This window comes from Polypterus senegalus, chromosome 5, assembly GCF_016835505.1.
Source record: "Polypterus senegalus isolate Bchr_013 chromosome 5, ASM1683550v1, whole genome shotgun sequence".
Classification (NCBI taxonomy): Eukaryota; Metazoa; Chordata; class Cladistia; order Polypteriformes; family Polypteridae; genus Polypterus; species Polypterus senegalus.
The window spans coordinates 113,028,708-113,055,692 of record NC_053158.1 but is presented as its reverse complement, the minus strand read 5'-3'; the positions used below and the strand labels follow the sequence as shown (position 1 = coordinate 113,055,692).

Here is a 26,985-nt window from a genome sequence, read left to right as displayed (position 1 = left end):
AGCATCATGCAGTTGCTGCAGATTTGTTGCCTGCACATCCATGATGTGAATCTCCTGCTGTCATAAAGTGATGGACATGGTCAGCAACAATACTTGGCAAGGCTGTGGCATTTAAACAATGCTTTGTTGGTGCTAAGGGGCCCAAATGCGCCAAGACATTATCCTCCACACCATTACACTAGGGTTCCAACTAACGATTATTTTGATAAGTGATTATTCTGACGATTATTTTGTCAATTAATTGATTAGTTGGATTGTAAAAAAGTAATTAATTTGGAAGTAAACAAATAAAGAGCATGAAATAGAACTTTTCATCAAATAAATGGGTTTGTATAAAAAGTATGTGTAGATATTTAAAAAAAAAAAGTTTTTTTTTATACAATATTTGTATAAGAATACATTAAAAAAATAAATAGAAATAAAACACTTAGTATCACTTCTGGCTCTGGTTTCCAATAAATTACTTAAGCTCGCAATTTGTCTTATGTATTTAGAATCACACTAAACAAATAAAATTAAACATTACATTTAAGCTATAGCAAAACATCATGTAAATATGTAAACACCACTAATATTCCACCACTATCAGTTTTTTTTTTTTTTTGTAAGTCTACGGTAATGTTTGAAAATAGTTCAGTACAATGGACATCGTTGTCAAAATTTGGGGAAATGTACCAACTATTTTCCATTTGCAGTAAAACAAGTGGTTTGATCTGTGTGAACCTCGGTTCTTCCTTTGCCATGTAATATACTTAGTTTATTTTAACTGAAAATTTCATATCTTTTTGCATCATCATTCGTCTTTTTTTGGGTCTTTAAACCTTTTGTCACCACAGATTCAATGGCATGTTTGCCTGTAGCCAAAACACTGTCGTAGCCCGCTGCATGTCATTACCTGTTGGGAGTGTGCTGTTAGATTTTTACGTTTGAAACTGTGTGATCCTGTCACAAAATCTCTTTTACCAGCTAAACTTGGCTTGCTGCAGCAGTGCTTGCAGATTATCATGTCTTATTTCATATTGTATAAAAGCAATTAAAGTGTGATAGCCAAGTAGTCTGGAACATCCTCTTTTCCACTCTGTTCCTGTGTTTTAATTTGGAATGAGTGATACACCTTACATTTGCAGCTGACCTGCTGTCGGTTTCATTCCTGCATACTTGCCGAGTTTTTGATTTCCTTTGCATACAAGACTAGAAGACTTTTTCTGCTCTGATAAGGACTTACATTTTTTTTTAACACACACACCCCAATAGTCCACTTGTATGCAAATGTGTAATGCAGCTCCATAATTTAGCATAGTGGCCATGTCCAAAAAAAAACAACAAACATGACTCAAATTATTCCTCACCTCAAATCTAAAATCATGTCATTACGAGCTAATACCCTGAATAAAGTCTAGTAGTTATTTTTTGCATAGCATGTGTTTATGTATAAGTGGGATATATAATATGTATATCTTTTTTGTTTGCCTATCAATGTGCCCCCTCCACCTTATGGTAATAAAACAACTTAGGACAAAGTGTCTGAGTGTGTAAACTCACTGACACTCACTCATACCAATTAATCCTTAGATACCGGGGAAGAACTCATAAAACTCATGCAGACCCTGTCAATGTGAGGTTGGAAGGACAACTCTCTATGTGATTGGTGGTAGGGATTTGGGTTCTAGGGGACATTTGTATTTGCGCGGTATATGCTGCGCACACAGGCACAGCACATAGAGAGTACTTTTAACATGTTTCCTGGATGCATAAAGTATAGTCGCCAGCAAGCGGCCAAGGGGGAAGAATTGTATATGGGTTGCTTCTGTTTTCCTGGGTGAGAGAAATGAGGCAGAGCTGGGTGGCGTGCATGAGGAGGCAAAATGACAAAGCAGCTGAGAGCATGTGTTGCTCCCAAACAGCTGGTTGGCATGCCAGAAGCAGAAGAAGAAAGCAGAAAGTCTTTTTTTGGCACCACTTAAACCAGCTGTTGGTGTAGGTGGCTAATTCCATTTCTCCATCTCTTGCATCTCCTGCTTTATTACAATATCCTCTCACACAGAAGCAGACGAGTGGATTATCAATCCAGCGGCAGCAGGGAATATCTTTGTAAAATAATGAAATACAGTGAGTTTCCATATAGTGAAAGGATATAAGCAATTGTGTGACTTTTGCAGTTATTATTGCCCAGTTGTTTACAGAACAGAGACAGCAATTCGCATCTGGATATCAATACTCAATATCAATGTCAATTTATATAACACATTTAAAACAACATAGGAATGCTGTGGCCAAAGTGCTTTACAATAATAGAATAAAAGAAAACAAAACAAATAACATAAATAGCATAGATAGAAATAAAATATATGAACATAAATAAAATAAATAATAAATAGAAGTAATGTTATATATACTGTAATCACAATAAGGAAACCATCAGTATTACTGAAGGTCACGGAATGCAAGTGAATAGAAATGAGTCTTTAATCTTGTTTTGAACAGTTCAGTTGTAGACAACTCCTTTATATGATGAGGTAAAGACTTCCACAGGCGAGGAGCAGTAGCTGCAAAAGCCCTGTCCCCCTTGGTTTTACATTTGGTACGAGGGACAACAAGAGACAACTGACCAGAAGATCTAAGCACTCTGGATGGCTGGTGTAAAACACACAATTCAGATAAATTGGCAGGAGCAAGCCCATATACAGATTTAAAAACTAGCAACAAGATTTTAAAATCAATTTGAAAACTGACAGGCAGCCAATGTAAAGAAGCTAAAATAGGAGAAACAGAGTCATACTTTCTTTCCCCAACCAGAAAGTGAGATGCAGCATTCTGGACCAACTGTAACCTGTGTATCAGGGATTTGCTAATCCCAGAATACAGCGAGTTGCAGTAATCAAGGCGAGAAAAAATAAAAGCATGAGTAGCTTTCTCAAGATCCCTAGAAGATAAAAAAGGCTTGATCTTACCTAATAGGCGAAGCTGGAAAAAGCAGCTCTTGACTACAGAATTTACTTGTTTCTCAAAAGATAGGTTACTGTCAAATATAACACCAAGATTGCGGACTTGAGGTTTGCAAAAGAAAGAGAAAGAGCCGAGAAGTCCAAGACCAATTTAGGCTTTACCTGATGGACCCACTATAATCACCTCCGTTTTATTTTGATTCAGATCAAGAAAATTATTAGCCATCCAGGATCTTTGTTCAGAAAGACAGTTGTGGAGTTGATTTATTGCAGAGTTGCAGACAGGAATATAAACCTGAATACCATCAGCATAGCAGTAAAAAGAAATGTTACATTTCCTGAAAAATAGCTCCAATAGGATGAAGGTATACACTGCATAGAGAATCAAACAGGACCCAAAATGGATCCCTGAGGAACACCATATTTAAGAGGAGCAGTAGATGAAAAAGAGGAATTTAAAGTCACTGAAAAGTGTCTACCAGTTAAATATGACCTGAACCAGTTAAGAACAGCCCCTTTGCGCCCAAAAAAGATGTTCAAGCCACATCAGCAATATCTCATGGTCAATACAGTAGTGTCAAAGGCAGCGGACAGGTCAAGGAGAAGGACTGCCGTGTCACCTAAGTCAGTAATAATACAGGGAGGTCCAGATCTAATTATGCAGATCCAGATTGTCTGGATGACTTTGATTTATGCGGGGACGATTCCAGTTCAGCGCAAAGATGATTCTTCATGTTGTCAGTTCGCACATGGTCTGGGATTTTTCGAGTGATTTTCTATGTAATAAACTTAATAAGTTATAGCGTAATGAAAATTGCATAATCAGATCTGGACCACCCAATAGAGATGTCATTGAATACTTTCAAGAGGGCCGTTTCAACACCATGATAACGCCTAAAGCGAGATTGGTAGATCTCAAATAAATTATTGGAGTTAAGGTGATCAACCAATTGATTATAAATAATTCTTTCTGGAATATATAATAACGATACTTAGTAGGGTTTCCAACCTTAATGTGGCGAAATAAGGGACACATCCAACACCTGGGTGATACTATAATATTTGGGAAACCAACATATACAAAATAACAAAAGCACTAACAATTACACAAGCAAATGTTAAAAAACAAACATAACATCATGTCCATCCCAAACGCACAGAAACTATCAGTGATTGCAAACATTCCCTAGTATTCTATAGAAAAAAAATGAGAGAAAAAAAAAAAACTTTGTTTCTGTAGCAGCTATTCAGTCAGGCACTTGCTCTGTGTATAGTCAGTAATTTTTCTGTATATACTTTGTCTTCCATAACTACTTTTTGCCACTCCTTGCTACATTAAGTATTGGGTTATCCTTCAGAAAGGGTGAGTGGAATTCAGCACAGGATATATTGTGCTCAAGCACAGGGCACAGGATCCGGACATCATTCCTTAGTTGGCCAATCTGGAGAAGATTCTCTCAACAGCCTGTTAAGGCTGGATTGCTCAGAAGGTAGGAGATGAGCGACAGCATATTTGGTAGATCAGATGCTTAGAATATTGCAATCCACCTGGCAACCATGTCTTTGCTCTTTCATGGATCATTCTCCTGCAGTTTTTCCAAAATGTTGTTGTATATAATGCCATCATCATACATCATATTAATGTTCACCTTGCTTATGTGATTGAACTTTTCATGGTCACTGAAAGTGAGCTTGTCCTCCTGGAATGAGAAAGTAAAGGAAGTTGCTGTTGGAAAAGTCAAGCCATTTTTCAATATACCTATTGGCAGTATCAATGAATCCAGTGAATTCTTCCTTTGACTTTCCTGCATCATCTGGAGAAAGACACTTCAGCTTCATTTTTGTCAGGTATCCATGGAACTGGTCATCTTGCTTTTCTGTCAGTTTTGGCTGTAAAGGATTGCATAATGGAATATAGCTTCTACACAAGGGATTGCAGTGGCCATGAGCTTCTTAGCATTATTTCCAAAGACAGACAAAATGTTATTGCAGAAGGAGGAGGTAAACCTCCACAACATCACTGTCTTCTTCATCCTACACTCCAGAAACATCAGCACTGAGCTTCAACAAAGTCCTGATTTGCCAGGGACAGTCATCCCCAAAGCTGATGGGGTATGACTTTAATGCCAACCAGTTTTGATTGAGTTGAGAGATGGCTAGATTTAGGAAAAAACATCTTGTAATGATAAGCTGCAGGACTTCTTGCACTTTCAGCTACATTCATTTTATGAAAATGTGCTATATAAATAAATGTTGTTGTTGTTCTTGGAACTCTACATCATAGAACTTGCAAAATTCCATCAGTAACTCTCTTCTTATAACTGATGTGGCTATAAACTTTTAAAACCACATTCTGAACAACTGTATTCAGATTGTCTAGTACACTTATCTGTGTTATGTGCAGTATGGGTGTGGCAGTTACCCTGAAAAATATTATTTTGGATTTTCTATAAAATTGTGTAGATTGACTTTTGTATGTTATAGTTTACATTTGTGCTGTTAACACTATAAGCTGACACTTGACCCAATCACAACACCAGCTATTCCAGAGAGTGCATTATACAAACCACTATTACTTTTACTTCTGCAGATTCATTTAGATTCTCTATGAAATCAACGATTTTGTTCATCACTCCTTTTTAAAATTTAAAGAACTGCACTGCAAGGGGAAACATTTTCTGTTTCCCATGTCTGAGGCATCAGTTTAAACAGCAAACATGTGAGGTCTTTCAGATGTCTAAATTTTCACCACATCTTCCATTGCCTTTAGTACAAGGACTTGTTTTACTAATTCCTCTGATTTTGTTCTCCCTAAATATTTTTTGGCAATTTTTGAGTCTTGCAAGGTCTTTTGGTTTAGCTTCTGTGCACAATCAGCACTGTTAAAGCTCACGTTGACTTTAACAGTGTGACGCACATGTGTCAGCTCTGCAAATGTTACCCTGGAGAGGAGTAATCATTTATTATGGTGTATGGATTAGGCTATTAAATAGCAAAAGATAGATAGAAAAGATCTTTTAAATATGTATTGTGGGTTTTGATTATACAGGGTAGTTAGATTTAATAATAAATAAATGATGCATTTGATAACAATGTGCAATTTAAAACATCAAAATAAATAACCCTGACTATTTTAATCTTTATCCCAATAAGATGGAAATATCAGGTTAATCAATTTGTATTGATTGTTGCCTAGTTTTACTGGATGCATTATAATACATGTAATTGTAGGCTATAATGTAGTCTACACTAGGTAACATTTAATTAATTAAACAACAATTACATATATCTGCCTCGGGCTGAGTCTGAGGTATAAGGAATTGATTGATTCCACTGTGTTATCTTCTGTTTACCTGCTCAGGCATGGGTGGCACCTGCACCATGCTGTTTCAGGTCAGATATCCTTCCATGGGCAACCGAAACATTTTAATGGCAAAATGTACATTTTCTGTTTATTCGTTGCTAAGACCAGGGTTGACGCATTGTAAATCTGTCTTCCATTCACACTTACACCTCCACAGCCTCTTACATTTCACAGGTGGTCTTGGATTAGCAGACATTACCATAGAATCATTCACACTGTGTGTGTCTGAACACAGCATAATGGCAATGATGATTGTGACGTACAATCTGACACAACTTGCAAAGCTTGATGGTGTGTAGCACCAGCTCGCCAATTAAACTTATTCACTCTGCTTGTATAAACCAGCTTGATTTTACTTATGTTTATTTTACTGTCTCCAATTTGAAAAGGTAGTGTATACATGAAATGATATATATGAAAATAGAGGACAAATTGAGTCTCTTATCGATTTTATAATGGAACGCATCATTTTCCAATAAAGGACAATTCTGTGTTATAAGGGACAGCTGGCGACCATAGCAATGTTTATTTCAGATTGTTGCATTAAGTACACAAGCACATAAATTGACACCACTGTAAGGGTAAAGAGATTCAGAAATAATTACTTGCTCTCTTTCTCATCTCTTTTCTTCCCCCAATCCTCCACGTTGATCTTCCCAAGTTAGGCTAAGACCAAACATAACAGAGTTCCAGTCATCTGATATGCCATGATACGTGTCACCACACCCAAAAGAAGAAGAATCTCCGGAGAAGTTAAACGATTCCTCAGATCTTTGTACTATTACAGTCTAGGTAGAAAAACCCTAGTGGAAAACAGAGAACAGTCACCTCAAAAAGGTAAAAAGCAAAAAAATAAAAGTAAATTTCAAAAGATATTGTGGTCGAAATTTAACATCTTATTAAATAAAGAAACATCCTCCAACAGGACAATTCAGTATTTAGGAAGGAGAAAAGCTGTTCATTGTATCTTTTAATTACTCCTTGGCAAAATGCCTTGGAGGGAGAATTCTTCTAAAGCAGTCTGTTACAGCATAGTCATAATTGTCAGAGAAATAAAGAGTAGAGGCTCATTTTATAAACTACTGAATTTACATAGAGTGTCAATCAATGCATACATTTCACTCATTAGAACATTAGAACATTCTAGACGAGAGCAGGTCATTCAGCCCAACAAAGCTTGCCAGTCATATCCACTTGTTTACTCTAAGAAAACATCAAGTCGAGTTTTGAAAGTCCCTAACGTCTTACTGTCTACCACACTACTTGGTAGCTTATTCCAAGTGTCTATCGTTCTTTGTGTAAAGAAAAACTTCCTAATGTTTGTGCGAAATTTACCCTTAACAAGTTTCCAACTGTGTCCCCGTGTTCTTGACTGCGCTTTCAGTCGATTTAGTCTTTCTTTTCCCCATGATGGACCAGCGAAACGGGTTTGTGTTGCTGTCTGTGGGTTTTGTCCACGTTAATTTTACAAGGTTTTCTGACGAAACAGATGGCCAGAATCCTGCTGACTAATCCAATTGTGGACGCTAGAGACGCTGTTGCCCCGTAAAACCCACCAGACAGACATCCAGGATACACGTTTAAAAGCACCAAGAATTTTTAAATTATTTTCTTCAAATAAAGTGCACAAATCACCACACATTCCACAATTCTCCAATACTAATAATAATCACAACAATAATCAATACAATAAATCAATCAATCCTCCTCTCCCAGCAGCTTAGTCACCCAACCTTTCAACTCCAGCTCCCCCTTGCTGGGTTTCCCAAAGTCCTTTAAATAGTTCATGACCCGGAAGTGTTCCTTCTCCGGGTCAAACGCCACATCATCTTTCCTCAAGTAACCCGGAAATACTGCGGGCTTCCGTCCTCGTGCCTCCAAAGTACTGCCGGGTTGTAATAACAGTAGGAGTCCCCAGGTTCCTTGTGAGCTCCCCCTGGCACCACCCATGGCACCCAACAGGGCTGAAGAAACGGACACCATGTCCCATGATGCCCTGAGGGAATCCGGGGAACCTTTTCTGTCCAGGGGAGCTGCCATCTGGTATCCCGCGGGAGGCAATGTCCTAAAAAGCCTGCTTTTCCTCTTTCTTTCTGTTCAGGGACGTCCCGGCCAGACTGAAATGCCGGAGGTCCATCACACTATATACTGCACATACTTAGTAAAATGTACTGTGTAGTATATGAAGAACTAGCAGAATACCCGCGCTTCGCAGCGGAGAAGTAGTGTGTTAAAGAAGTTATGAAAAAGAAATGGAAAAATGTAAAAAATAACGTAACTTGATTGTTAATGTTATTGTTTTGTCATTAATATGAGTGTTGTTGTCATATCTATCTATCTATATATATATATATATATATATATATCTATATATATATATCTATAGCAAAATACCTAAGCAGCAGCGGAAGTAAAAAGAAAAGGAAACATTTTAATAATAGCGTAACATGATTGACAATGTAATTGCTTTGTCATTGTCATGAGTGTTGCTGGCATATATATATATATATATATATACACACACAGATACACACATATATAAACATATATATACACATCATATATATATATATATATATATACATATACATACATATATACATATAAAAATGTACAAATATAGACATATATATACATATATACACAGTTATATATATATATACATATATATACTGCTCAAAAGAATTAAATGAACACTTTTTAATCAGAGTATAGCATAAAGTCAATGAAACTTATGGGATATTAATCTGGTCAGTTAAGTAGCAGAGGGGGTTGTTAATCAGTTTCAGCTGCTGTGGTGTTAATGAAATTAACAACAGATGCACTAGAGGGGCAACAATGAGATGACCCCCAAAACAGGAATGATTTAACAGGTGGAGGCCACTGACATTTTCCCTCCTCATCTTTTCTGACTGTTTCTTCACTAGTTTTGCATTTGGCTACAGTCGGTGTCACTACTGGTAGCATGAGGCGATACCTGAACCCTACAGAGGTTGCACAGGTAGTCCAACTTCTCCAGGATGGCACATCAATACGTGTCATTGCCAGAAGGTTTGCTGTGTCTCCCTGCACAGTCTCAAGGGCATGGAGGAGATTCTAGGAGACAAGCAGTTACTCTAGGAGAGCTGGAGAGGGCCATAGAAGGTCCATAACCCATCAGCAGGACCAGTATCTGCTCCTTTGGGCAAGGAGGAACAGGATGAGCACTGCCAGAGCCCTACAAAATGACCTCCAGCAGGCCACTGGTGTGAATGTCTCTGACCAAACAACCAGAAAGACTTCATGAGGGTGACCCAAGGGCCCCATGTCCTCTAATGGGCCCTGAGCTCACTGCCCAGCAGCATGCAGCTCGATTGGCATTCACCGTAGAATACCAGAATTGGCAGATGCACCACTGGTGCCCTGTGCTTTTTACAGATGAGAGCAGGTTCACCCTGAGCACGTGACAGAAGTGAAAGGGTCTGGAGAAGCCATGGAGAACATTATGCTGCCTGTAACATCATTCAGCATGAGCAGTTTGGTGGTGGGTTAATGATTGTCTGAGGAGGCATATCCATGGAGGGTCACACAGACTGCTACAGGCTTGACAAAGGCACCTTGGCTGCCATTAGGTATCAGGATGAAATCCTTGGACCCATTGTCAGACCCTATGCTGGTACAGTGGCTCCTGGTGCACGACAATTCCTGGCCTCATGTGGTGAGAGTATGCAGGCAGTTCCTGGAGAATGAAGGAATTGATACCATTGACTGGCCACCACACTTTCCTGACCTAAATCCAATAGAACACCTCTGGGACATTATGTTTTGGTCCATCCAATGCCACCAGGTTGCACCTCAGACTGTCCAGGAGCTCAGTGATGCCCTGGTCCAGATCTGGGAGGAGATCCCCCACAACACCATCTGTCATCTCATTAGAAGCATGCACCGATGTTGTCAGGCATGTATATAAGAACACAGGGGCCATACAAAGTGCTGCGTACAATTTTGAGTTGCTGCAATTAAATTTTGGCAAAATGGACTAGCCTGCCACATAATTTTTTCACTCTGATTTTTAGGGCGTCTTTGAATTCATGGCTCTGTAGGTTGATCATTTTCATTTCCATCAAACAATGTGGCATCCTTTTTTTCCTAACACATTACCCAGTCTATATCAGTATAGATATCCAGGAGGATTTCTTTTTCTCATTGAGATCTGATGTGTTTTCAAAGTGTTCCTTTAATTTTTTTGAGCAGTTTATATATACACACACACACACACATATATATATATATATATATATATATATATATATATATATATATATATATATATATAGCAAAATACCAGCTTAGCGGAGAAGTAGTGTGTTAAAGAAGCAATGAAAAAGAAAAGGAAACATTTTGAAAATAACGTAACATGATTGTCAATGTAATTACATACATATTGTAGCGACCCGTGGAGGAGTCTTTTAAGATTTCGAGCCGAACTCTGCCGTGCACCTCTCCGAAGCTGTCGGCTAGCGGCTTGCCAGCGTCATGCACGCAACTGCACCCAGCTCTTTAAGAAAGAGAACACTCGTGCCCCATACACCGCACGACTCGAGTGTCTCGGTAGTTTGCTTAGATAACATCTTAGCAAATAAACAGCTCTGTCCTGTTGTATCTTTTTATTACAGAAGATAGTCAGAAACAAAAGCTCAACATTATTGCGCGCCATTGCCAAGGTCAAGCACGAAGACACATTTCAATAAATTGGTACTTTTACAAAATAAATAACCCCCGGACGGCGATAACCCAAACCCACCCAACCAATTAAATACAAACACACCATTATTTACAACACAAATGACAATACGTAAATTCCGACATACAATAAGCTTTTTATAAATTACCCATAATTTCCCCGAAACTATTTACATAAATTACCCATGAGGCGTCACTCCGCCAGCGCTTGCTGCCGGGTTGTTACACAGCCCCCTCCTAAGAGGGTTAGTGTCCCCACAACCCTACTCATCACAGATAAAATCACGTAAATGTCCTGGCCGTCGACGGACACGCTTTGTCCTGCCGGAGGTGCCATCACTGGTGTCGGGCTCAGTCCTGTCACTGTCTGACTCGGTGCCGGGGGTGGAGGTTGGAGAACCGCTTATATTTTCGAGTTGTTGTTGCTCTGGGGCCAGTGGGTGGTATGGTGCTAAACGGTCCTTGTGCAGCACCACCCGTCTGCCTCGTCCAGGCATTCGGACTCGGAAAACTACCTCCGATATTTTGTCCAATATTTCTCCCGGTCCTTGCCAATGGTGGGCTAGTTTTGGGGACAATCCCCGTTTCCGTTGCGGGCAAAATACCCACACTTTGTCCCCTGGCTTCAGCGTCGGGCCATGAGCCCCGAGTCATAAGCCCGTTTTGGCGTGCTCCAGCTCCCTCCAGGGCCTCCCTGGCCAGTCCATGAACGGTGTCCAGCCGCTCTTTTAGCCGTCTAAAATAATCCATTTCGGGCCCACCAATAATCTCAGGCTCAGGGGGTGAGCCAAACACTAAATCCACCGGCGTCGAAGTTCCCTTCCAAACATCAGCCCGCTGGCGTGCATTGGCTCGACTCCTGCACTGCTGTCCGATATGCCCATAGGACCAAAGGCAGATGTTGGTCCCAGTCCCGCTGGTGTTGACTGGTCAGAATTGCCAGTTGAGTGGCCAGGGTGCGATTAAATCGCCGACCAATCCATCACTTTGTGGGTGAAGGGGTGGTCCGGTCTTTTCACCCCAGTCGCTGACACACCTCTCTGAACAAACGGCTCTCAAAGTTCCGCCCTGATCGCTGTGGAGCTCGTCCGAACTCCAAATCGAGTGAACATTTCATCCACGAGTTTTGGGCAGCTGTGGGGCACTCTGATCCGGAACTGCATACGCCTCTGGCCATTTGGTAAAGTAGTCCATTGCTACCAAAACGTAGCGATTTCCGGCTTCCGTTACAGGAAAAGGACCCAGTATGTCCACGCCAATTCTCTCCATGGGTGCCCGACCAGGTATCGTTGCAATGGCGCGTGAGAGCGTTGACCAGGTCCTTTTGTGCAGTGCAGACGTCACAGCAGTGGGCGTGTAGCTCTGCGTCTTGCCGACACCGGCCAATAAAACCGCTGCCGTAGTCGGCGCACTGTCTTAGCGTTCCCGTAATGTCCGGATCCAGCCGCTCCGTGGACCCATCGGAGGACCTCGGCGCGCAAAGCCTGGGGAACCAGTAGTTGTAGCCGGTCAATTCCTCCCACGGTGCGTGCCACCGCCTGTAGATTACGCCATCGTGCAACTCCAAGTTGCCCAACTGAGAGTGGAGTATTTTGAGTTCAGGCCCCTGTGACGACACGGTTTGCCAGTCGGGACGTTCTTGTGTCTCCAACCAGCCCTTTACCTTTTCTAGTGCTTGATCGTTCGCCTGTAACTGCCTCAATTGGTCAATAGTGTACGGCTCCCCTACTCCAACAGTGTCATCTATCCTTGCGGATGCGGACGATGGCCCCAGCCCCCTTTCTTCCTGTCGGCGGCAATATCGACATTCATTGCTGAGGCATGGACGCCTGGAGAGGGCATCAGCGTTGGCATGCTGCCGTCCCGGTCGGTGCTGTATCTCAAAGTCATATTCTTGTAGAATCTCCATCCACCTTGCCACCTGGCCCTCTGGTTGCCTGAAATTCAACATCCAGGTGAGGCTAGCATGGTCAGTCCGCAGTGTGAACCTAGTGCCCAATAGGTAGGGCCGAAAGTGCCGTGCCGCTAGGATCACTGCCAACAGTTCCCGCCGAGTGACACAGTAATTCCTCTCCGGTCGACTGAGGCTGCAGCTGTAATAAGCTATCACTCTTTCTCCAGCCTCCCCCTTCTGTGAGAGCACGGCCCCAATCCCCACATTGCTAGCGTCAGTGTCCACCACAAAAGGTTGGTTGGGGTCAGGGTACGCCAGGACGGCGCGCTGACGAGGGCAGCCTTTAACTGTTGGAAGGCGGCTGTGCAATCCTCCGTCCACCCAAACTGTTGGCCCTTACTCGTTAGTCGGTGCAAAGGGCTGGCAATGGTCGCAAAGTTTTTCTGAATCTTCGGTAGTAGGAGGCTAAACCCAAAAAGCTCCGCAGTTCAGTGATATTGGCTGGTGGGGCCAGTTGCTCACGGCAGTCACCTTCGCGGGTCTGTAGCCACCCCACTCGCTGATTACGTGCCCTAGAAACTGAGTCTGTCGGGCGAGAAGATTGCATTTCTCAGGGTTTAACCGCAACCCGGCGCTCTGAATGGCGGTCAGGACCTCCCTTAAATTGTGCACCGCCTGGTCAAAGTCTCTGGCATGAATCAGCAGGTCATCTAAATAGACCACACAACGGGTTCGGGGAATGTCTTTAGGACCCGCTCCATTAGTCTTTCAAAGCGTGGCGGCGCATTACAAAGTCCAAACGGCATTACCTTAAACTGCCACAGCCCTTGTCCGATGGTGAATGCAGTTTTGGGTCGGTCCTCTGCTGCCAGTTCTACCTGCCAATATCCACTGCGCAAGTCCAAAGTGCTGAACCAACGGGATCCAGCCACATAGTCCAATGCATCATCGATGCGAGGCAATGGGTAAGAGTCTTTTCGAGTGACTGCATTTAATTTACGAAAGTCCACACAAGGGCGCCAACCCCCCGTTTTCTTCCGCACCATGACCATGGGTGCGGCCCAGGACTGTCAGAAGGCTCAATGATGTCGTTGGTTACCATCTGCGAATCAATTCTTCGGCAGCTTGGCGTTTTGCAAGAGGCAATCTGTGGGGGCGCAACCGAATGGGGGCGGCGTGGCCAGTGTCAATGTGGTGTTTGACTAACGAGGTTCTGGTGCAGTCCTCTTCTCGAGCCGCAAAATGTCCACAAAGTCGTTCAATACTTTCTGGAGTTGCTCCTGCTGTGGCGTGCTCAGCTGTTCACCACTTCGATGGCCCAATTCTTCCACAGCAGCAACCGTCTCAGTGGATGGGTGGTCGTGTGAGGAAAACCGTTGGGGAGCACTGGTCTGAGCTGCAATACTCTCCTGGGGGTCTTCTTCAGTCCCTGCATCTTCCGAACAACGGTCGGGAGCGGTGAGCCGTGGTGTCCAGGCAAATCCAAGCTAACAGCCCTTCCAGGATGATTCCAGCCCGATTGGAGCGACACAGTCTCATTACCTACGCGGAGGATGGCCCTGGACACATCAACACATGCTCCCCAGTGGGCCAGCAAGTCTAACCCAATTATGCATTTGTCTTTAATGTCCATGAGCCAGAATTCGTGGCTGGTCTGGCTCGTCCCTACTACTACAGTCAATAGTTTCTTTCCGGGCATTTTTGTCCGTTCACCCGTAACCGTGCGCAGTTCGATGTTAGAAGGAGTCCAGTCTTTTGGAAGAGGACCAGCTGTTTGGGCAACACTCCTCTCTGTAATAGACAAATAGTGGACCCCGTGTCCACTAAGGCACTGCATGGCCGTCCGTCTATAATGCAGTCTAGGTACAGTCCACCTGAAAACCCACACGGCCCCACTTTAGGGCAGTCATTGCGGAGGGATGATGATGGCTGGCGCGACTGACCTCCACACCCTCAGGTTGGTCCCTTTCTACCACTCGCTCAACTGCTCGTTAGCCGGCTTGGGCGTGATGATTGACGTGCCGGAGACCCAAGCTGTAGTACCTCTTCAGCCCGTTCAGCCTCCCGTAGTGCCTCACTCAAATGTCTGGGCGACAGCAGACAGGCGTGCTGACGGAGACGCTCTGGTGTAAGGCCCGCAGGAAAGCATGAACACTGAGTTCTTCCCTTGCTGCTGTCGAGAAAGTAGGGTAACCTTTCCGTACATAGACCCTGATGTCAGCTGCAAATGCTCCCACACTCTCACCTTCACGCCGATGTCGGTTTGTCAGCTCCTCCCTGTTGTGTTCCGCTGAGGTTCTCTGTCCAAACGACGGGTGAGAGCATCGGTGAGGGCCTGAAGATCACGACACTCCTCAGGCGGCAGGTCGATGAGTACCTGAAGTGCGGGACCCTCCAAGGCAAGGGCCAAGTGTGTTGCAGCTTCCTCGCAGCTCCAACCATTGTGAAGAGCAGCCAGATCCACTTGTGCAAGGTATGGCTCTAGGGGCGTCAACCCGCTGTATCGTGGCAGCTTAGCGGGTGACCGTGTGGGGAGGACCGGCCGACTGGTGATTTGGGGTGTCGTTGCGGCAGCTACAGGTTCATTCCGCCGTGCCTAGAAGATCGCAACACTGTCCGGGGAATACTGGCACCCTCAGGCCAGTTTGTCCTTATTCTCCGTGCAGTTCTGCTGATCAGGCGCTCCAACATAACGCTATTTTCGAGATGGCGCTATTTCTTCAAGACTCTGTTCCATGACGGCGTCTTCTTAACAGCCTGGTCTCCCACTTCTGACACCAATGTAGCGACCCGTGGAGGAGTCTTTTAAGATTTCGAGCCGAACTCTGCCGTGCACCTCTCCGAAGCTGTCGGCTAGCGGCTTGCCAGCGCATGCACGCAACTGCACCCAGCTCTTTAAGAAAGAGAACACTCGTGCCCCATACACCGCACGACTCGAGTGTCTCGGTAGTTTGCTTAGATAACATCTTAGCAAATAAACAGCTCTGTCCTGTTGTATCTTTTTATTACAGAAGATAGTCAGAAACAAAAGCTCAACATTATTGCGCGGCCATTGCCAAGGTCAAGCACGAAGACACATTTCAATAAATTGGTACTTTTTACAAAATAAATAACCCCCGGACGGCGATAACCCAAACCCACCCAACCAATTAAATACAAACACACCATTATTTACAACACAAATGACAATACGTAAATTCCGACATACAATAAGCTTTTTATAAATTACCCATAATTTCCCCGCAAACTATTTACATAAATTACCCATGAGGCGTCACTCCGCCAGCGCTTGCTGCCGGGTTGTTACAATATATATATCTACATATACACAGATACATATACATACACACACATATATACACACAAATACATATATATATATATATATACATACACACACACACATATATGAACATATATATACATACATTCTGTATCTATAAATATACATACACACACACACACAACTATCATATATGTTCAAATTCTATTTAATTTTTAAATAGAAGGAATTTTTATTTACTTAACAGAATATTGTTCCGGAATAAATCAACTCAAACCTTAAATAACTATATAACTATAATATTTTGCTCTCCATAAAAATATATTCTGTCTAAATTATACAAGTTAGAAATAAAGTAAACGTTAAAAGAACAAACATTCAAATTTCTTTACTCTTATGTAATTTTATATAAAAAATAAACTTAAATTTTAAATATCCCAAAAGATTTTGCTCTCCATAAAAATATATCCTGTCAAAATTATACAAATTCAGATATGAACATGGTGCATAATAAAACCTGGAAATATAAATAAAATTTGTTCTTTTCAGCAATAACAAATCAAATCATTTAGTTGTCTTTGCTCATATGTCATTTTAGAGCTGGACGCCTTGAATCTTTTTTTGGCCACAAGTTCGTTTCTGTTTGGTGTGAGGTTCTGTGTTGTGGAGATTCTCAGGATGGACTGCAGGTGCTCATCAGTGAGGCGACTCCTGTGTGCTGTTTTGTTAGTCTTCATCACTGAGAAGAGCTTCTCACACAGATATGTGGTACCAAACATGCACAAGGTTCAGGCCGCATGTAGACGGAGCTGGAGCATTTTTGTGGGAATGGAGTGAATAAACTGTGCGGGCCCTGCAGTATCGTACTTTACCTTCAGTGTGCCATTACACTGCAGCTCAATCACCTCCATCTGAATCTGCACAGGTGCAGTTTCCACATCAACGGCAAATGGGTTGCGAAACAACTCAAAATTCTTTTTTTGTTCTTCAAAGTCACCAAAGCGCCGTGCGAACTCAGTGCGCTCAGTTTATCAGCAAAGTGCGTATTTGGGAACACCGTTGTGCCGACTTGGTTCGACATTACTTGGCAACAGGGAAAGAGGGGCAAGTTGCATTGGTGCATTTGTGTCTCCCATAAAAGTAGCTTCACTTGAAATCACTTTGTGATTTTGCATGGGTAAAAACGTCTGCTGAAGTGTCAGATTCTTCTTTAACTCTTCTGCTTTCTGTATCTTGTGCATTGCATTCAGGTCTTTCAGGTTATCTTCATGTTTTGTCTCATAGTGCCATCTTAGATTAAATTCTATAATTACAGCCACATTAGCTCCACAAATGAGACACACGGGTTTACCGGCAATGTCAGTAAACATATACTCAGCCTCCCATGGGTTTTTAAAGGCTCTATGTTCAGAATCACCTTTTCTCTTCGGCATTGTGTGGGCTAGCTTCGCAATAACTTGCAGCATTATAAACTAGACTTGATTAACGCGGTAAGTGTTCGGCAAGGCAGTTGAAGTGCTGCATTATGGGATCTGTAGTTTATTGTATTACCAGCGCTTCATATCCCCGGGCCATTAATAACAATAATATATAAAATGATCTTGCGGGCCGGATATAATTAGATAGATAGATAGATAGATAATTTATTAATCCCAAGGGTAAATTCACATAATCCAGCAGCAGTATACTGATACAAAGAAACAATATTAAATTAAATAGTAATAAAAATGAAAAGAATTAAAAAAAAAAAATAATTACACGCCGGGCCGGATGTGGCCTGCGGGCCTTGAGTTTGACACATATGGACTAAATAGAACTTGAAAAGATATATTTTTTCAAATGTGATCACGCAATTCAGATCGAGTTGACGCGCACTACAGTACATCGAGCCCGCGTGCTATTGTGGTTTTGCCTGCGTGCCTCAATAAGTCATCCTCCCCTCGCTCTTACTTTTTTACCATTCATCTAATGAATACACTGAGTATGACTTTACCAAAACAATCATTGATCGCGAATAAAGTATCCATTATTCATAAAGCTTCAATTGGTGATCTGTCTTTCTGCGTTAACCGCATATTTTTTCATACGTCTCAAACCAAGGGGATGCGAGGGTAAAATGAATCGGGAAGCACACGTACATACTCAGTGCACACCCTCTCGGGAATCAAACCTCGAAAGCCGGAGCTAGAGGCAAAGCCTCTACTATTGCGCCACGGCGTGTGGTTTGTCTATTTGAGCGTAGCAGTATAATTCAGTTTTTGTCCAGCACTCTTTGGAACTGTTGCTTTTTGACTGCGCACAGCGTCAGTTCATGTGAGCCGCTGAATATGGTTTTATATGTCACTCGCTCGCTTCTAATTGTTTCGCTGCCTTCTTAATTATATAATGTATGTTTTCTTCAGCGGTTTTTGGAGCTGTTCCTGGTTTTCTACGTACTGCGTGATTACGTGGGAGGCGTGATGATGTCACACGAAACTCCGCCCCCCACGACTTTCGAGCTCAACTCCATTACAGTAAATGGAGAAAAATAGCTTCTAGTTATGACCATTACCTGAAACCTGCCCAACTTTTGTAAGTAAGCTGTAAGGAATGAGCCTGCCAAATTTCAGCCTTCTTCCTACACGGGAAGTTGGTGAATTAGTGATGAGTCAGTCAGTCAGTCAGTGAGTGAGTGAGTGAGTCAGTGAGGGCTTTGCCTTTTATTGGTATAGATAAGAACCAAGTTTGTACTCATTCTATTGTGTTCTATACTATATGTATACAAATATTTTATAACAAAGCCTTGTAGTAGAGAACAAAAGATAAAAATATTACTAACATATTTAGATAAGAAGAAAAATACCTATCAAAAATAGAGGCAACACCAGCAAATGAGTTATATTGAAACTAGAACAAGCTGCAAACACAAATAATTATCTGTATCTATCTTCAGGCATCATGGATTTGTTACAAAGCACACTACATTTGGATTCTAGTACAGTTATTTTTTTATTGGCAGTAGACGTCATTAGCTGCTCCTTCTTGATGTGAATTGTGAGCACGGGATTAATTTTTCTGTTTTTCTTCCCCTGTTCTTTCATCCATTTTTGCTAGATATTCTTTCAACTTTATGTCAAAACTTTATTTGAAAGTACAAACAAATCCTTCACATTCTCTCTAATATCCTGGTTCAGTTTGTCAATTCCATTGCACATTCCTTCTATATCCTCCATGAGTTTGATAAGTGACTCGAACTCAAAAGCCTCATTCCTCCAAACTTCATCACTGTGCTCTGACCAAGCTACTGAGCCATTTGGTGTCAAGGTGGTGGAAATACTAGGGTTGTTTGTAATGGTTGCAGATGGAGACACAGCACTACTGGTTTTTGATTTCACAGGCAGGCTTGCTCCCACATTCACTGGACTGGTTGCTTCGCCTGTCTTTTCGGCCTTAATTAGTGACAGGCTGTACCACAAGCTTGACCATGAACTTGATCCAACTTAGACTTCCGTGTATTTATAGGTATTATGTTAATTTTCTTTGGGGTTTTTCTCTCTCTTTTATTACATTTTCATGCTTTAAGTGCTCTTTTGTGCAGTTCCACTTAGATTTTTAAAATACAGGATATCTTAGGCACTCATCTCATGGTTAACTATTTGACATACATTGATACACATGGCAGCTGCCTGTTGGTGTATATGTCTTCTTTGCAATACATAGTTCATTTTTATAGTTTGTTTATTAAAAAGAACAAAATAACCTCCTATCTATCTGTCTGTCTGTCTATCTATCTTTCTAAACTTATTCTTCATGTTCTCGACCTGACTACCACTGAATTGAGTCTAGTTTCTACTGTAAATTTTGGATATTTTATGTGCACCTTCTCCACACTGAATTCCTGCTTCTTACATTTTTTGTTTGACCACTAATATCTGATAAGTAACTGGAGTATGTCTGCTGCTGAAGTGCAAATAGAATGTTAATGGTTATGTACTGATGTCAGTCATGGTTTTTTTTGGCATTTGATTGGGGCGTTGCTTCCTTAAGAAAAACATTTTCTACAAATGTTTATATAGTGGTTCTTCAACTTCCCATCTTGGACATGCACTCCATTTTGGGTAATTGCACTTTCTACAGATTTCGCACTAAGTATTGTACTTTATATTCTTTTGCCTTTGAAAAGCAGAAAAATGTAAAATACATGTGGACTGTTTTTGTTCTTTTGTGTTAGCTTTACTATTCTGCTATGAAATGTTCCTTCATGTTGTAACTGATATTATTATTTGCATTTGGGCATTTTTATCTGCCAATTTAGTTCTGGAAAGGATTTATTCAGAGAAAGAAAACAAAGAGGGAGCGAGATGATGAGATGATCTTTCTAGGAATGGTAAGTACTACTTTTAATTTAAAACAATATACCTGTTAAAAATGTATTATATGAATATTTTGAAGGGAGTTACTGGTTGTCTTAGAGAGCATAATAGTTTGATGTACTGTACTTGGCCACTTTAGTTATTAGCAACCTAAACAAACTGAATGAACACTTCCTGTTTTATGGTAAGGTATTTCAAATATAAACTGTATAAAAAGTTTGCTGGAATGCTTTGAAAGCACTTGATTGTAATTCTCCATGTATTCTTTTAACTTTTCACATGCAAAGGCTTTAGGTTTTGAAGTGATAACAATAGCTGATATGTAGAATGCAAGAACCTTTCCATTAGATCAAGACATCAATGTTGGAATATTGTTTTGGAATTTCTTTCCTTAATCTTTGTCACTGTTTGTTGTTGGCTTTAGTTCTCTTTTATTTTCTCATAGGCCATTTATTCTATTTAAACATAAAGAATGCAATATGAAAACAATTATAGCCTACTAGTATATAATCACAAAAAGCCAAAGAGAAGTAGTCTGATAAACTTACAGTATCACTTTTAGCATAAAAAGGACAATCTTGCAACCATAATGCTTTTGGATGTCCATAACCTTCAGGCCACCTTTAAGTATTTTGTTTTCTAAGGGTATTAGTCAAGTTTAGGTTTTATTTATTCTCTAGTGAACTTTTTTTTTTTAATTTGATTATGTGTTGTAAAAGAGTAAAATAATTTAAGAATATTTATGATGAATACTACTATTTGATTATTGTTACTTTTTTAAGTAAGGTGCCAACATTTGTCTACATAAAATTCAAACTAGATGCTACTAAAAAAAGTTGATTGTTAAATAGATATGTAATCTATAAGCACAGAAATGTATAATTTTTCCTAAGGGTATTGTGGCCAAAGGTGTTAATTGGTAAGTCAAAAAGATTGAAAAAAGATTATGCTAGGACCAGGAGATAAAGAGTCTTTAGAAACAAAAAGGCAACTTTTTTTACCAGGGTAAAATTTCAGAAACCAAAGGAGGGAGAAACCTACAACAAAACACTAAGATGTTAATCAGAATTCACCTAACCATAACTAATAACCTTAATACCAGTTTGTGAATATTCTTTTTAATATTTATAAAAGTTTGAATGCTGTATGTGTACCACCATCTTAAACAGTGTGTGTTTTGAGATGACACTGTATCATCAGCAACAGGTGTCACAGCTGTAAATAACATGGATAGCACCCATGTAAAATATTATAGTTAAAACATTAACAAAAATTCAAGTCATTCTTAAACAAATAGGTAATATCCTAAAATTATAAACTAAGAGAAACATTTTTAATAATGAACATATAAATCTGTCTGTTAGTTCACTATACCCTTTAAAAGTGTCATGTGCCATGGTAGGCTAATTGCCTCATTAAATCATTCAACCTCTGTTATCATTATTAACTATATATAATAATTAATAATATATTTTATTTATATAACATTTTTCCAATGCTCAAAGACATACCTATTTCAAACAAACAGAAGGTAGCTAATGATCTGATTCCAGGTGCCTCATGTATAAAACTCTGTAAAGAAGGCAGGCACTTGTTCACCTAATGACTACCGATTAGTGGCCCTTACGTCTCAAATCGTATTTTGATTCCTTCAGCACTTTCATTACCATTCAGCAATCCATGTTAAGGGGTAAACTCCGAGATATGTAGGTGGATGATCATATGGTGTCCTGGATAATGGACTATCTAGCAGGCATACTGCAGTCTGTGAGACTGAGGGTTTGTGTTTCTGATACGCATGTGAGCAACACTGGAGTACCACAAGAGCAGTCCTGTCTTCTTTCCTCTTCACTCTGTACATCTCTGACTACAAATATAACATCAGGTCATGTCACTTATAGAAATTCTCAAATGTTTCTGCATTTATTGTGTATATTAATAAAGGCGGTGAGACAGAGTATAGGAGTCAGGTGGAAAGTTTATTTCTTGGTGCAAAGAGAATTGTCTACATCTTAACCAAGAAAATGGTTATTGATTTTTCGAAGCACCTAAGAGTTTCTATATCGGATCACTATTTAAGAAGTGGACATTGAAGTGGTCCACATTAAGGACAGGCTGGACTGGTCTCGGAACACAGAGGAACTATATAAGAATGACAGAGCAAGCTCTTTTTCCTTGGGAGACTGTGTTCCTGAAATGTGTGAAGTGACATCACTCACATCTTCTATAACTCTGTGATGGCCAGCACGGTTTTTGTATGCTGTGTTGTGCTAAGCTAGTAACTTCACTTCAAGACAGAACAACGAAACAACAAGCTAATTAAAAGGGTAAGCTCAGTTATAGGACACACTCTGGACCCCCTGAAGGTAGCAGCAAAGGAGAGAATTAAAACAAACTGAGTACTATTAGGGCGGCACGGTGGCGCAGTGGTAGCGCTGCTGCCTAGCAGTTAGGGGACCCGGGTTTGCTTCCCGGGTCCTCCCTGCGTGGAGTTTGCTTGTTCTCCCCATGTCTGCGTGGATTTCCTCCGGGCACTCCGGTTTCCTCCCACAGTCCAAAGACACACCTGTTAGGTGGATTGGTGATTCTAAATTGTCCCTAGTGTGTGCTTGGTGTGTGTGTGTGTCCTGTGGTGGGCTGGCACCCTGCCCAGGATTGGTTCCTGCCTTGTGCCCTGTGTTGGCTGGGATTGGCTCCAGCAGACCCCCGTGACCCAGTGTTTGGATTCAGCGGGTTGGAAAATGGGTGGATGGATGGATGAGTACCATTAGGAACAATGCTGCACATCCCCTCTCTGACACACTAAATACTTTCAGCCAACAAATTATTCAGCAGAAGTTGTCAAGAAACGCTACTGGGGCTCCTTTATACCAACAGCAATATGTCTGCATAATGGCTCACTGTGACAGCCAAGTCAGAAGTTTTCTTTCTTTTTTATTTTCTTGGTTTATAGACACACTGTTGTGTGTGTGTGTGTGTGTGTATTTATTTGTGTATTTAGTTATTTATTTATTAATATATTTACTTATCTACCCAATTATGTATTTTTTATTTAAACAGCTTCTGTAAAAAAAACAAATTCCCCCCTTGGGATAAATAAAGATCCATCTATATTTCCATCCATCCATTCATCCATCCATCTTTAAGCCATATCTTACATAAAGTTGTAATTTCCCCAATTCCCAGTGAGAAGTAGGAATTCAAATTTGATAATGAATGATGTAGCTATTTTTTGGCAACATAAGCCGTAAAATGGCAATTATTAAGGCTTTTTGTAGTTTCCTTTAAAATCATGAAAATGCATTGTAGCTTTCTGATATGCGAAGGCTTCACTGCAAAGATATAATATTTGAAGGAACATGAGGACATTTAAACAAAATGTTTATGCCACTCTCATGAAAACTTTGGAGTCATGTGTTTAACCAGGCCACTTTGCAATAACACGAAGAGTAAAACTGTAACAAACACTGAGATGGAAAGACCAAGACACACACTATAAGCGAGTTAAGCTCAATAATGAGCATGTTCATTTAACAATAAGTGATTCACAGTTGTACTTCCAGGAGAATCGCCATTCTGCTTTTATGGCCGCAGAAAATGCCTCATAAAATAACATTTACTGAAACTAACCATAGCTATTTTTGTACTATTTTTGAAGTCACGAGCAGAGTGGTGGCTCTGAGGCTAGGGATCTGCACTGGCAATCATAAGGTTGCCGGTTTGAATCCCATAAATGCCAGAAGTGACTCTACTCTGTTGGGCCCTTGAGCATGGCCCTTAACCTGCAGTTGCTTCAACCTCGGTATGACATTAATCTCCATCCAGCCCTGCAAGCAGGTCCTCCAATTTACAGGGAAAATTCAGGGGTTGGAGGCAGGATTGGCACTCCAGCCACCGCAAATAACCTCACATTGTTCCAGTGTGGGCCTGTGGTGTCACCCACTGCACTCGGATCTCAATCCAGGTGGTTCATCGTCTGGTGTGCTTCCAACCTCACCATCTCTGAAGTCGCATTCATTCTTTCAGTGTTTCTGTACATCTTTCAGAATCACATGCGGTGTCCCACTAATCCTGACCCCCACCTTATTTTCTGCAAGGCTTTATTTATCCAGTGCCCTGAGGGTCTCCACCTGCATTCTTGATCCTTTCTAAGCTTGTAAATTATAATGCAATGATTCATGTGGTTTTGTAGAATGCAAAGCTCAGTCTACCTGTGTGAAAATGCACTGCCAATTACCGATCCAGACCCACCCATCTTTAGGACCATATGCTGGCTACTATAATTCAACACTGAATAGTATAGGTAATTATAAATTAACTATAAAGACAATGGTAACTGAAAATATATTGTAATACACTATAACCAACTGGAATTGGTGCAAAAGAAACAAAACAACTATAAAAAGCCAACTTAGAAAAGTGTGTTTTTTTTGACAGTATTAGCCTGGCATATCTCTATTGATAAAACATTCCAGATTTTTGGTCTCACTGTTTTATACTTAGTTCTTGTCACAATAATCAAACCAGTATTTAAGGATCGAACTCGGAATATCAGGGGACAGGCACTCCAAAATATAAGTAGGGGTAAGATTATTTAAAACTTAAGTGTGTATTAAAAGTTCTAAATGACTCAAGTAACCAATCTAATGATGCTCAGCTAGGTGTAAAGTGCTCTGATGTTCAATTACTGGTTGAGACTCTAGCTGCTGCATTCTGAACATGCTGTAGATTCATGTCTATTAAGATAGTATCCCACCTTGACACAGGAAGCATATTCAAAAGCTTCCCAATGAAAAATAATCATTGCAAAGAAAGATTTAACCATATTATATAACCAAATTTACTTAAAATGGGCCATTATTGCAGCCACTAGAAGCCTTTGGTATCATGGGATATTTGTAAAACTAGACTACAAGCTGTTTAACTGGCCAGAGACAAAACATACAGATACAGTAAGGGGAGAATACTATATATGGGATGAGAGCATCTGTCCTTAGATTGTGTTATTTTTTAATTTATATTATGAACTAATCCAAAATCAGCATTATTAAACTTGTGAACTGTGCAGATGGCATGAAAATAGCAGGGGCACCAAAAAACAGACATGGAAAATCATCAAAACTAGGCAAACACTTGGATAATGTATTTTAACGTACAAAAGTGTTTTTTGCAGCAATCAAGCATTATGCTGTCTTATAGCAACCAACCTTTGAAATGGGTTTGTGGTTTAAATTGGCACATTTTTACTGTTTAGCCAAGTGAAGAAGCAATTAGAAAGTGAAAAAAATATTACTTTATATTGTATAAACCGGGATGTTATGCTTAGACTGCATAATGTAATAGGGGCCACATCTGGAGTGCTGTGTGCAATTCTGATCACCATTTTCTAAGAATGACTGCAACACTAAAAACTTAGATTAGATTAGATAAACTTTTCCTTGGGGAAATTCAGATGCATGCAGCAATAGAAGAGGCATAAACAAACAAGGATACAGACTCATAGGACAGATAATACAGCCAATCAATCAATTGATAAATAAATGCAACAAGTACATCGGGTGGAAGCATTGAATTGTGTGCATAAAAGACCCCCAGAGGCCCATCTTAACACATTGTGGTGGTATGAGCCTGTGGCTAAAAGTGCTTCAAGAGAGTGCCTCCTGAAGAGCATAGAAGGGATTTATCAAGATGGCATCCAGTTTTGCCACCATCCTACTTTCCACAACAACTTCCAATATGTCCAGGGTTTCCCTGTGATGGAACAGGCTTTCCTGATACATTTGTTCAGGCATGGTGCTTCTTTTGAGCTTAGGTTGCTTCCCAAGAAGACTGCAGCTTGAAATTGTTCACAAATGGGCCATGGAATGGACGGAGGCCCTGTCCAGGGCCATTTCTTACCTTGATTCCATGCTGCCCTGGTTCATTATAAGGTTCAGACCATATAATTTTGAATTACATTAAGCATGTTTGAGAAAATGATGTTAGACATGTATTTTTTTTGTTTTTATTTTTAATTTATAAACAATTTCATTGTCTGAATCTGTGTAATACAAATTTAGGGCTGCAGAGAGCAATAGCTTACTCTACCAAAAGGCAGAAACCAGCTGTAAATTGGGTGCCAGTCCACTTTAGGGCATAGTCATGAATGTGCACTTACTCATGCTGTACAAATTTCCATTTATTGTAACATGCCCTATAATATTATTGGGATTTGTAAAGATAATGAAAATTGCGCAGACACAATATCTTTAAAAAACTGTTAAAACTAAAGTAGAGCATATAAATTGCCACTGCTGATTTTTAGTAAGATTTAACATGTTTAAAACATTTTTGTTGGTCTTTATAAACACTGATCTCATATGACACGTTGGACATGTATTTGGCTGAGTACAGTATGCTTATATTATGCATAAAGACTGTATTAT

The 26,985-nt window shown here is 40.6% G+C and overlaps 1 protein-coding gene across 2 annotated transcripts in view; it reads left to right on the top strand.

The window, feature by feature from the left end:
* Positions 1–26,985, top strand: part of zgc:153738 (uncharacterized protein LOC558115 homolog) — a 282,457-nt gene that overhangs the window by 83,906 nt on the left and 171,566 nt on the right. For both annotated transcript variants that reach the window (XM_039753239.1, XM_039753238.1), the window contains one exon: positions 20,503–20,574. In XM_039753239.1, coding sequence (XP_039609173.1) covers positions 20,503–20,574 — 72 coding nt within the window. The remainder of the gene's footprint in view (positions 1–20,502; positions 20,575–26,985) is intronic.